The sequence below is a fragment of the Pteropus vampyrus genome, unplaced genomic scaffold (genome assembly GCF_000151845.1).
Source record: "Pteropus vampyrus isolate Shadow unplaced genomic scaffold, Pvam_2.0 Scaffold568, whole genome shotgun sequence".
NCBI lineage: Eukaryota > Metazoa > Chordata > Mammalia > Chiroptera > Pteropodidae > Pteropus > Pteropus vampyrus.
In genome coordinates this window covers 298,662-311,317 of record NW_011889349.1, presented here as the reverse complement: position 1 = coordinate 311,317, position 12,656 = coordinate 298,662, and the positions used below count along the sequence as shown (strand labels likewise).

Sequence of the window (12,656 nt, the reverse complement as noted above, 5' to 3'; positions counted from 1 at the left end):
TGATGTCATTAAATATTTTTCAAAAGCATGATTTTAAAAATTAAATTATATAGTATTATATCATGTGAAAAGACTTTATAACTTACGAAAATTTTTGTTCAAAATGTAGATGATGTATGATTTTTAAAAATAATTTTTGGTAATCCATAAATTATTATAATTATGCTACAATGTATCAATTATAAATAATACTGCAAATAACATTTTAGCATATAATGATTTGACCACATCTCTGATTATTTCTTTGGGATAAATTGTTAGAATTAGACTACTATGATGGAGGGATTAAAATCTGAGAAAAAGTGTAACAGGCTACAGGCAGCTTTTATGATATCAAGATCAGAGGTTGGCAAATCTTGATAAATATGGGCTTTGTGGGCCAAGGGGCAAGATCAAAGCTTTTGTGTAGGTACTTCCATAACCATTAAAAAATTTAAAAACTACTCTTAGTTCACAGGCTATAATAAACCAGTGGCTGGATTTGACCATTCACTGACCCAGCTGTAGGCAGTGACTTTAGGTGCAGTCCCAAGGATAGTCTGCACACAAGGAATGATCTGTTGGTCATGGAAGAGGCTTCTCACCTGTCCTCCCTCATGCGTACATAAATCTCAGCAGCATTAGCACCTTCATTCCTATATGTTCTGGCAAAGAAGGGACATAGATGGAACAATGAGAACACATAAGTACCTTGTGTGCTGTCCATTAGCTTTGACCTCTGCCTATTGCCATCTTTGAGGATTAGCTACAGTGCCAGGGACAGAACTGAAAAGTAGAGAAATTTTAGAGCCACAAGCGTTAGGTTAAGATGCACCAACAACCAAATATTAAATTACTGTTTAGAACACTCTCCTAACCTTCCAACTGAAACTGAACACTGAAATCTACATGGATGGCCATCACTCATGCCGGATGTAGATTTCGTGTAGTCAAGGAGAAGCAAAGGTGTTACGAGATGGCCAAAGTGAAGAGCCCCGGCTGACATACTCAGAAACGTCCAACAATGTCTCTAGTCAGATGCTTGTGTCGGGACGCGTGGAGGGGTACCTGAATTTGCATTTCTATCACCTCATTTCTGTGGTTTGTTACTTGAGTTCGTAGTGGTTTGTAGAAAATAGCAGCAGTATTGATTTAAATGAACAGCCAAATATTTCAGTGATTCTAATTTTAGAATTGAACAAAAGTTGTAGGAAAACAGAGACCTTCAGATTTATCAAGTGCTTTTTCCGAATTTCAATGGTAATACATAAAAAGTAAAAAGATTTTGAAGGGGCAAGAGGACACTTCCTGACCTTAAGAAAGAGGGAAGGAAGGGTCTTTGGAAATGTCCGCTATGTCGTTTTTGTTTCAAATTCATGGCACCTTGAACTCCACAAGAACAGGGTGGGGAGGGGAAGATAGCTTCAGGGAGCCCACCCACCCCAGTGAGTACATATATATCTGACATCGTGGCTTCTCGGGTATTTTGTTACACAACCAGTGGAGGAGAAGGTGTTGCTGCTTCTGATCTCCCGTTTGCTCAGAAAATTAAGCAAGAAAGTTTTCCTGCATGGAATCCTCCCATCTGGCTGCCATGTTTAGTAACAGGCAGAATTGAGAACCTCAAGCCTCTGTGTATCTCTCCACGTGGGCTGCTGGTAACCCAGCTGACCACTGAAGCCTGTCACTTGCAACTTCCTACAAGCTGCCCTTTGGCCTCTTCTCTCCTTCTTGGCATAGGTCTGAAGGAAGTTCAGAGCTATGTGGGAGGGTGCAAGCATCCAAGACAGGCTCTGAGGAGACCTGAGGGAGCTTGGATGTCCCTTCTAACCTAGGTGCTATCTCCCACATGGATGGGATATTCTGCCCAAGAAGGTGTGAGTTCCTGCTAATGCTCTGCATTTGGATATTGTCTTCCTGGGTGAATCTCTCTCGCGCACCCCGACCCATTCCCTTCATACTCCCTTGTTTCTTTCCTTCCCTCCTTGTTTTTATTTTTATTTTTTTCTTTTATACCCCTCTCCTTCCTCCTATGGTTCACCACTGGTCCACATTCCGTTCCTTCACTCCCTTGAACCTGCTGCTGCCGCCGCTGCGTCCTCCTCCTCTGACTTCAGGATGGGGCCTTTTTTATGGAGTTTGTCCGCAGCCCGCGTACAGCGTCATCTGCCTTCTACCCTCAGGTCAGTTAAACTCTGCAGCCCATGCATGCCTGTCCTGTCAGCAGAAGCCTTCTGCTCGGCTCTGAACAGATGGAGTTGGACTGCAGCTGAGTTTCAAGGGCAGGTGAAACTGAATTTGGTCCCAGAAGTGTGCATTCCCATTCATAGATTTAGCGGCTTCAAAGGGGGATGGAAATGATTAATTTCAGGGAACAAATGATCTCACCAGTGTTGACTCAGTGTTTCCTATCTCTGCCTGTTCATTTCACATATTGCCACTGATTCTCTGCCATGTGACAGCATCTTCCCTTTTAGGTGTTTTTGTCCGTGTCATATAAGCAACGTGAAATATGCTTACTTAATGAATGAGCGCTGAGTTTTTCCCTCTCAGTACAAACAAGATTTTTAACAGTGTGGCAAGAAGTGGTGAAAAACAGAGCAAACGTTTATTAATAGGCATGCACTTTGTCAGAGGCTAGTGGTGTGTGACCCTGGGCAGCTCATCCAGCCTCTGGACTTCCCTTAACTCATCTGTCAAATAAAAGGGTTTGGACCAGATCTCCAAGGGCCTTCCACGTCCTAACATTCTTCAGTTACTCTCTGCCAAGCACATAATATTATCTCATTTCATCCTCACAGCATAACCTATGAGTTAAGTAGTTTTATTGCAGTTTTATAAATGGAGAAATTGAGGGACAAAGGAGGTGTGTTGGGTTCATCTAGGACCAACAGGCTTAACTCCTGACCCCCCACCTCCCCACTCTGTAATTACCGTTCTGACAGGTCCTATGTGAAGAGAAACTGGACTCCCTGCCCTTTATCATGACCCTTACGTATATGAAATTGGCTTAGTTGCAGAGATTTGAAAGTGTTACGAGGGTTTGTGCAGAGAAAGGCAGGCTAAGGGGAATGGGACTTAGAGGTTCAAGGGTAAAGGTTAAAGAATCCTTATCTGATGGAAGTCAGAAAACCAACATCACCTGAGTACCTACTCCACCAGCTGTCGTGCAATGGTCTCTGCAAACATAATCTTCACAAGTGTTTGAGGGGCGGTATCATCACCCCAATTTCCAGATAAGGAAACTAAGGCTTAAAGATGTTACCTGGTCAAAGAGCGTACAACTAGTAAGTGGCTGAGCCCCTGCACCCTCCTGCCCACCATGCTGGGAGGGGAAGGGGTCAGTTAACGTTAGAGTCTTCCCTTCCTTTGGGGTGCAGAGGGTGCCATACCTGTCTGTGCAGGTCTTCAGAGGTCTGCGCCTGCCTTTTCCAGTGAGCTGTGTGACCCTGGGCAAATCCCTGTCAGGACCTCTGAGTCCTATTCCAAGAATCTCTCATCTCTGAGTGTGGGAGGCACACTGCATTTTTGGTTTAGAACAAAATCGGTCAGATTTTTTAAACTTTTACTTTTTAACAAGAGACCCTCTTGTGACAAGTTTTGGATTTAGATTATAATTTAACATAAGAAAAATCAACAGAGCTGGAAGAAAAGAATTGTTTTATAAATCCTAAAATAGTCCACATAGTTTCACAGTGGTGAATTTGCCAGTATAACAAAAGTGGACGAGTTAGCGCAAATGGAAATAGCAAATAGAGATGGATGTTAGGAGAGGCACATGAATAAAGTTTATATTACCCACCAGGTGTGTTGTTAAGAAGATAGATAATTAAAATTATCTATACTCATATTAGATATAGTAAGGGAGCTCTCTATACTTACACAAAATTATATTATGCTTTGTTTATTTTTGTTTTATTTATTATTAAAATATACATAACATAAAATTTGCTTTGTTTGCTTTCTCACACAGCTTGGAGAGTGAAGGGGTCAGCTCCTTTCAGATCTTGACTTCAGCACCGTACCAGGGAGTTGCTTTAGGCACAATAATTAACCTCCTGAACCTCAGTTTTCTCTTTTGTAAAAGGAAATAAAAATAATTTCCTTGTAGGGTTGTTTGAGGATTAGAAGTCATATCTGTTTCTCAACAAATTTCAAGGGAATGAAATCACATAGAGCATATGTACAATTAAGTTATGTGTCAGTGACACAAAGATAACCAGAAAAACCCCACGTATTTAGAAAGTAAACAAGACACTTCTAGTAATGCATGAGGCGTGAATGATATATGTAAGGCTGCTGGCATGGTGTGTGGTATGTGCTGGCCACACAGTGCAATACTAGTTTAGATGAGGATTACTGCAATGCCAGATTTCAGTGTCCATTTTGCACATCTGTTTATTAGTGCCTACTCCCTATTCCTGCTCTACTCTCCACCCTAAAAAGCGAAGAGTGTTTAGTGAGCTCCTTAAGAGAATGGGGCTACTTGTTAAGACTGTCCATGCAGGCTCTGGCATCAAGCTGCCTGTGACTCCACAGACTGACTGTGAGCCTTTCAGCAACTGCACTAACCTCTCTGTACCTTGGGTTTCTCTTTCGTACAATGTGACTGATAAATGTGTTCTCCTTATGTAGAGTTGCTGTGAGAGCAAAAGGGGACGAGGCATCTTCGTGGCTAGCTCAGGGCCCCTGACATAAAGTAGATTCTCCATACATGTATCTGTGTGTGGGAGAGGGAGAGAAAAAAGGGGAGGGGAGAGAGGGAGGAAGGATCAGGCAGGGTACAAACTAGTGAATGAGTTTGAGTGAGCCAGGCAGCTCTTTTCTCTTAGACTAGGTGACCTCTCCTACGCCTTTTATCTCTGAAATTCTGGGATGACCCTATTAGACCTTGGAGAGTAAGTCCTCCAGCTCTGGCTGAGTCACAAAGGTGTAGCCTGTGATTTCTGCCCCTCAGTGCAGCTCTCTGCTAAGAAGGGGTTCCTGTTGGCCAAGGAAAGGGAGGCATCACCCCAGACTTTGATTCTGCTAAGGAAAGGAAGTTCCTGTAAAATTAAAACAGACAGCAGTGCACAGAGCTGGTATCAGAACTATGCACCAGGTTTGGAAAATGGTTCTTTGTGCTACCAGTTCATCATTCTAATGATAATGTGTCACTCTCTGTCTGATAACCCGAGTTACATAGTTTTCCTCTCCATTGATTTTTATCATCACTGACTTACAAAAGAATTTGGAGGGCATGAGAAACAGTTATGGGATTTTCCTCAGAAGTCAGCCTCATGATGTCTTTTGTCTGCAGTTTGGAGCCTGAAGGAACATTATGGTCAGGGAGACAGGCTCCTGATACATGAAGCCTGAGCCAGTGTTAGGGTCTCTTCCCTCCCCTATCCTCAGACCCCAGAGTTACTCTCTCAAGGAGGCTTGACTTTCAGCAACTCAGCCCAGCATGTCTCCTTGGTAAATGTGTCTGGAGTCATCTACTAATCTCCCTCACGTCTGTCACCACCGCCGCCCCCCCCCACTGCCCCACGCCCCAGCCCCGAGTACAAGTGACCATTTCTCACCCTGATCCTGCAGCAGCCTCTGGCGTGGTCTCCCTGCTTCCATCCTAGCCCTCTCCAGTCTTGTTTCCTAGCCTGCCTCCAGGATTTACCTTTTGAAGTGAAAATCTGATTGTGTCAGCCCGATTAAACCTTTCCATGGTATATTAATTAACTCGGGGTGCTGTAGCAAAATACCGTAGAGCGGGTGGCTTAAACAACACATGACTTCTCACAGTTCTGGAGGCTGAGAAGTCCAAGATCAAGGTGCCAACACATTCAGTTTCTGGTGAGGGCCCTCTTCTGGCTTGCAGGTGGCCACCTTCCCACTATATCCTCACTTGGCAGAGAGAGACAGCGTGTGCATGAGCAAGTTCTGGTCTCTCTTCCTACGAGGGCACTCATCATCATGGCGGCTTCATCTTCATGACCTCATCTAGACCTAACTATCTCCTGAAGGTCCCACCTCCAAATACCATCACACTAGGGGATTAGGACATCAACATAGGAATTTGGGGGGCACACATTCAGTCCGTGGCACATGGCTTTCTTTCCTTTACGATAAAGGCCAAAATCCTTATGATGGCCCAAAAGTCCTACGTGATCAAGGCCCTGCTTGCATTTCCAGCCTCATCTCCCACCACCCTCGTCCTCACTCTTGCACTCGAGCGACACAGGCCTTTCTCTAGACCACTGTAGACAACGGGTTTCCTGCTGCCATGCTTTGCCACATGCTGTTCCCCTGATTGTGCCTAGTTGATTCCTACTCATCTAGTCAGATCTCACTTCTTGAACTCGTATGGCGCCAGTGCTTGTCCTTTCAGCATGTCTCATTGTCCTGCTTTTGTGTTTGTATGACTGGGGTTAATGCCCATCTTCTCCGTGTGACTGTAAGTGCTGAGAAGGCAGCTGCCATGTGTGTTGCTCACTGTTGATTCTTCAGCATCTAGCAGTCACTTGGGAGGGACTCAGGAAATACTGCCTTGGAGATGCCAGTGCAGGAGATGGACATTAAAAGTTTGTTTAAGCAGTAGAACCCTTTCTTTGATAATTTACACAAAACCCTGAGCTATATACCCAATAAACATGGAACCGTCTGGCTTAAGTTTGTAGGGAGGGGGGTGAAGAAGGTTTACAGTCCCCAGCACTCATACCCTGTGATGGCCTCAGAGATGCTACCACAGACCCCCAACATTCAGCAGAATGCACTTTGGGGCCATGGCTGTTAGGGCAGCAGTTTTCAGTGTGCTCATGGGAGAACAGAGGGAGTTTTCTGGGCAGTCAGAGGTGATGTGACCCAAAGTGGACTTTTTACCCTTTGATCTGTTTTCTCTCTTCAGAGACATGAATTGAAAGGCTCTGTTCCTAGGGGCTCAGTCCCCCCAGCAGACGCCAGGGGCATACTAATCAACCTTTGCCCTAATCTAAACCCTACCCCATCAGTCAGGTACTTATCAGAGGTGTCTACATGTAAGACTTCCTCAAGGAGCATGGTGGTTCACCCGAAGGCTGATCGCTCCATTCCCAACTCCTGAAAACATGTTCAGCCTTGCTGTGTTTTTAAAATTTTTGAATTGGTTGGAAATATTTAAAAGTCAGGAGATTTTGTACAAAAATCCAAATTTCTGTCTTATATTGTAAAATAAGCTAGACATCAGGCCTGGGTTCCTTCCCACCAACCGCAAAGCAGCTTGTGGCTTTTCCTTTTATATTTTTAATACTTAGCCAGCTGTGCCAATATATATCTACCGGCCCCGTACACACGTTTTGTTTGCAGCCTTTGCTGTAGAACCGTGTCATCCAGTTGAACTTTCTGCCGAGGTGGAAATGTTCTCTATTTACACTGTCCAGCACTGTCGCCACAAGTCACACATGGCCAATGAGCATTTGTCAAGTGGCTGGCGCACTGAGGAACTGAATTTTACATTTTTATTTTAATTATATTTAAATTGCCACATACAGCTAGTAGCTACTGTATTGGATGGCACAGCTCTAGACATCTAAAATGTTATTGTTAGAGTACTTATTTAGACTTTAGAATTTCACGCTTTCCCTAAGCATTTTTTCTCTCTCTTTTTTTTTTCCACATTTCTTCTACCCTTGTTTACTAGATTTTCTTGTGTATTTATTTTATCTCATTATTTGTCTGTTTATTGATAATTTCATCTTTTTTTGGAGTGATGCAAGATGGAAACTAACGAGTAACCCATTCAGAATAAGGGGTTAGGATGGACAGGAAGAGGAAGGCTGTACTTGGGGAGAAAATTCAGTTCAATTGAGATCGCACATCCTGAGCACCTGTTGGCTGTAGGGCTGTGCCAAGTGCCTAGGGAGACAAGGGATGAAAGTACTTTATGGACATTACTTATTTAATGTCTCCTTTCCCTCTCCACCTCCAAATGGTAAGCTCCATGAGGGCAGTGGAGAGGGCTTTGATTTGGAATGATATTCTTTCCTTCCCTGATATTATAAAACTTGGAAAACATCCTGGCTATCTGGCTAGGAGTTATTCCCAAGCTCTTCAGCTCTAAAAGGTATATGGGATTCTGTCACAAGTCTTTTTACCATTTACCTATGAGCCTCAATGCACAGTGGGAGAGCTGGGCTGGCAGATCTGGCTTCCTGGTGGTTGATTGTCCTCCAGCATGACAGGTTGGAGGCCTGTGGGGGCGCCTGTTATGGTTGGTGCTAATCTCAGAGGCATCCCTGGCGGAGCCTCCTCCCTCACCATCTCCCACAGCTTTGGGTGTGTGGGGAGGTGGGAGGAGACTGATGATTGGTGTTGCTGGTGAGGGTTTGTTTGTTTAACTAAATGCCAGACTTTGTTTGAATTTTATCAGTTTTCTTATTAATGTCCATTTTCTGTTCCAGAATTCAATCTGGGGCCCCACGTTGCATTTAGGGGTCATGTCTCCCCAGTCTCTTCTTGTCTGTGACAGTTTCTCAGTCTTTCCTTGTTCTTTTATGGCCTTGATAGTCTTGAGAAGTCCTGGCCAAATATACCATAGAATGTCTCTAAATCTAGGTTGGTCTGATGTTTTTCTTATGGTTAGACTGGAGTTATGAGTTTTTGAAAAGAATGCCACGGAGGTAAAGTATGCTTCTCATCACTTCATATCGGGATACCCAAGATTCGCATATCATCAGTGACATAAATCTTCATCACTTAGTGATGTAGTATTTGCCAGCTGTCTCCACTATGAAGTTATTATTTTTCCTTTTTTATATTCTATTCTTTGGAAGCAAGTCACTAAATCTAGCCCACTCAAAAGAGGAGGGAGAGATTAAACTCCACTTCCCGGAAGAGGGGAGTATCTACTTAGGTTAAATGGAATCCTCTCTGAGGAAGATTTTGGATGAAGTTCCTAAAATGAAATTGCATTCTAGCCAAGCACCTCCCTCCACTTGGCTCTTTCCAGGCCTCTGTGTGAGAAGACTGCCATTCTGTCCATCCAGCCTTCCTTGTCTTTTTGCTTTCTACTGGTCTTATTCCAAAAAGTTATTTCAGGTGGATTATGGAAGTAAAAGCAACCTCCAGAATAAAAAATGTGACTAGATCGTCACATTTAGGGGAAATACAAGAAATGAAAAAATAAGACATAAAGTGAGATCTTAGATCGAAATTCGGCCCTGAACTTCTTGGTTTCCAACAAAAGTGGGAAACCTCTGTTGCAGGATTCATAGTGGTCATAAGATAAAGACAAAGCAGTTGCTCAGGAGAAGCATCACTTTTCCCGGTATTAAAATCTGAGCAAAATGCCTTTCTATGCAGCCTCTTAAAAGATGGACATTGCGTGATAGAGAGCAGGGGTCAGGAACTGGGGCAAATCTGGCCTACCACCTGCTTTTATAAATAAAATTTTATCAGAGCAGAGCCATGCCCATTCGTTTACATTGTCTATAGCTGCTTTTGTGCTTTTTTGTGCAGAGTTGAGTTGTTGTAACAAGCCTTCTGGCTCACAAAGCCTAAAATATTTACTATCTGGTCCTTTACAAAAAATGTTTGCCAAAAAAAAAAAATAATAATAAATGTTTGCCAATTTCTGATTTAGAGGATAACTCCCTAACCACATCTCTAAGATAAAACAGCAGGAATCACATAACTTTTGGTAATATCCTGCAGTATAGGCCAGTGGGACAGCTCTCAGGGTGCAGTAGATGAAAGATAACCCCATTATAGGTATGCAGAAGGCAGCACATAAGAGCCACTCTTATGTCCCTAAGAGATGTGTCTAATCTCCTTCGATTAGATTCTTTTAATTTAAAATTAGAGTATAGTACCTGTTCCTAAGTCTTGCTGGTTGGAAGCAGATGGTGATTGGTAATTGCAAGCTGCCTCTTACCGTATTTCTCCATGTATTTATGGTGCTGGCATAGTCTATGTAGTTCTCTTTTTTTGCGAATTATTGAGCCTGATATAGGCAAAAGATTTCCTTCAGAACCAGGGGCAATGTTGCCTCTCAAGGGATATTTGGTAATCTCTTGAGACATTTTTATTTGTCACAACTAGGATGAGGGAGATAGTAAGGGGGCTATTACTGGCATCTGGTGTGTAGAAGCTGGGGGTGCTGCTTCATATCCTACACAAGATAGCGCCCCTCCCCACAACAGACTCATCTATCTCTAAATGGCAATAGTGTCAAGGTTGAGACACCCTGTCTTAGAAGGAGTGATTTTTACATCATACAACAAAATATCTGATAATATAAAGCTCCATTCTGGAAGTACTCCAGTACTCCTAGTCCCATGTAAGAGAGACTAGGAGTCTTATATTTTTCCAGAAATGCTCTGACAATTTTATCATTCTTTCCAGATATTTGCTGTGGGGTAGAGCCTTTCAAGGTGAGCAGGTCATAATCCTGCTCTCCAGGACATTTAAAGGGAATGAGACAGATATGACACCAAAATCCAGCAGCTACCAGGGCAAGATCATAGAGGTCCAAAGTGGAGAGGAAGATGGCTTCCGTTTGGGGGTTGGGGTGGAGTGATTCAGGAAACATTTTACTAAGAGAGCAGCATTTGAAATGGTCCTTGGAAAATGATGGGTTTTTAGCCTGTGGTTGTGGGGAAGGGGATCTTAGAGTGGCCAGGCACATAGACAGAATTAAACACGCAGGGTTTGCTTTGGCTAGAAATATATACATAAGTGACAGTGCGGTGGGATCACAGGTCGGAGCCGTTCGTGTAGAACCATTCTCATGGGGAGACTTGAAAGATTTCAGAGTAACAGTAATGGGATTGGAACTGTCCTTTGGGGATATGAAAATGGAAGTAACTTGCAGGTAGGGTTTTCGGAGGAGAGGCTGTAGTCAGGGGAGTCAGGAGACTTGTATAGCCCTCTGAGTGTACAAGTAGTAGAAAGAGTATGACTTGAAAAGACACATGAGTTGGCAGAGGGGAGGCCACAGGATAGGGCTTCTCTTTGGAGTGAAGCTAGAGAAGGGAGCTATCCATTGCCCCCTGAGGTTTGAGCCTGGGCAGTTGAAAGGCTCATTGTACCACCGACAGACGCAGGAAAGGAGGTGGGGTCGGAAAGCATGAGCCAATGTAAGTGGAGGGTGCCTGCTGTAATACTCACCCGTTTGTCTCTGTGTTTTCCCTCCCTCCTCCCAATCTCATCATAAGAAATGATTTTGACTTCTTTACTTTCAATTGATGATTTTCTTTAGCGTAAACCTTGTGGTTCAAGTCAGGAGCTGGAGCTCTTTCTCTGGTCCTGGAGATTTACTGTGAACAGTGGCCTCCTGTTGCTCTGATAGAAGGCTGTGCACACAAGGCTGTCGGTGGTCCCTAGACTCCTCTAGCTCTTCCACCAGGGGCCAGCGAGACTGGGAGTGAGGATGGAAAGGACCACGGATGTAAATAGCCTTAAAAAATGTGTGTGTATACGTGTGTTAATTTTAAAATCTCCTACAGGTATCTGTGGACCAGACGGCCATTCCAGTGTTGGATGGCACCAGTTTGGGGGTAAACACAGGCCAATCCATGGATCGAAGCAACAGCCAGACCTTTGGGAACTCCCAGAACTCAGGGGAACAGGGCTTCACCTCTGCAAACCCCAGTGACAGCAGGTGAGATTCAGAATCACCAAACTCGTGCTCCTGGACTGTGGGGACGGTCTAACAGAGGCCACGGAGGCCAGGAGTCCCAAGTCCATTATAATTGGGAGCCTCGGCCAGTCAGTCCTTACCAGGCCCTGCTTGATGGGGCTAAGGATCATTTCCCTGCCTTCCTCGCAGGATAGCTAAGAGGGTCTCACAGAAGCATAGACCAGTGTCAGTCACCGTGCAGTGCTGGGCTCCAGGAAGGGGGCCCAGACCAAGTCTGTCCTGTTCAACGTGGCACTCATGGCATGATGACGTACATATGATAGCGTGCAGTTAGTACATGCCACTTGAGGAAATGAGCAAACAGTGAATAATGAGTCACTAATAGTGACCAAACATGGCAGTTTTGTTCCTACTCGTGCATGCACAGAGGGAAAATAAGCTGCTTAGACCTCATTTGCTTGAGGAAGTGCCCCAGTTTTTAATACTGTGGTCAAATCTGAGAAACTTCTTTTTTATTTCCTAATTGCTTTATAATGATCTGCCCAGTCTGTCCTTATTGCCTCGCCGTATTAACTGAGCAGTCCTTGGCTAATTATTCTAAGAAACTTGACTTTTGCATCCCTTCACCTGAGAGCAGAGGGTCTTCTGGGATAGTCACTCAGTTTTCTCTATGTCATATGTTCTGTGCTCGCTTTTCCCGTGTCTCTTGCACGTGCGGCTTATTCATATTGACCAGTAGAAGTGATGATCAGAGGCATAGGCAGGTCTGGGCTTTTCTAGTCTCTGTCATTTCCCAGGCCCAAATCCCCACCAAGCCTGGCTGGCTTTTTAGCTCTGGCCATGGAGGGAATTGGAGGGGGCTGCCTGGTGCACTGGAAGGGAGTGCGTTTCTCTGCTTCCTCATTGCTTACTAGGGTAGAGTAGCAGGTTTTCTTCTGCTTTTTGAGGAAAAGAGGAACTGGGGATGTTTAGGCTAGAGATGGAGACCAAAAATGACACGAATCAGGATCAATGACTGAAAATTACAGAGAACAGATTCCATTTCATGATAAAGAACTTACTAGCAGTTGTACTGCCACAGGGAAAT

The 12,656-nt window shown here is 44.1% G+C and overlaps 1 protein-coding gene across 1 annotated transcript in view; it reads left to right on the top strand.

Annotated features, from left to right (window-relative positions):
* Positions 1 to 12,656, top strand: part of DEPDC5 (DEP domain containing 5) — a 113,531-nt gene that overhangs the window by 74,447 nt on the left and 26,428 nt on the right. The window contains exons 33-34 of the mRNA XM_011384289.2: positions 2,097 to 2,162; positions 11,436 to 11,590. Of these exons, the coding sequence (XP_011382591.1) occupies positions 2,097 to 2,162; positions 11,436 to 11,590 (221 nt within the window). The remainder of the gene's footprint in view (positions 1 to 2,096; positions 2,163 to 11,435; positions 11,591 to 12,656) is intronic.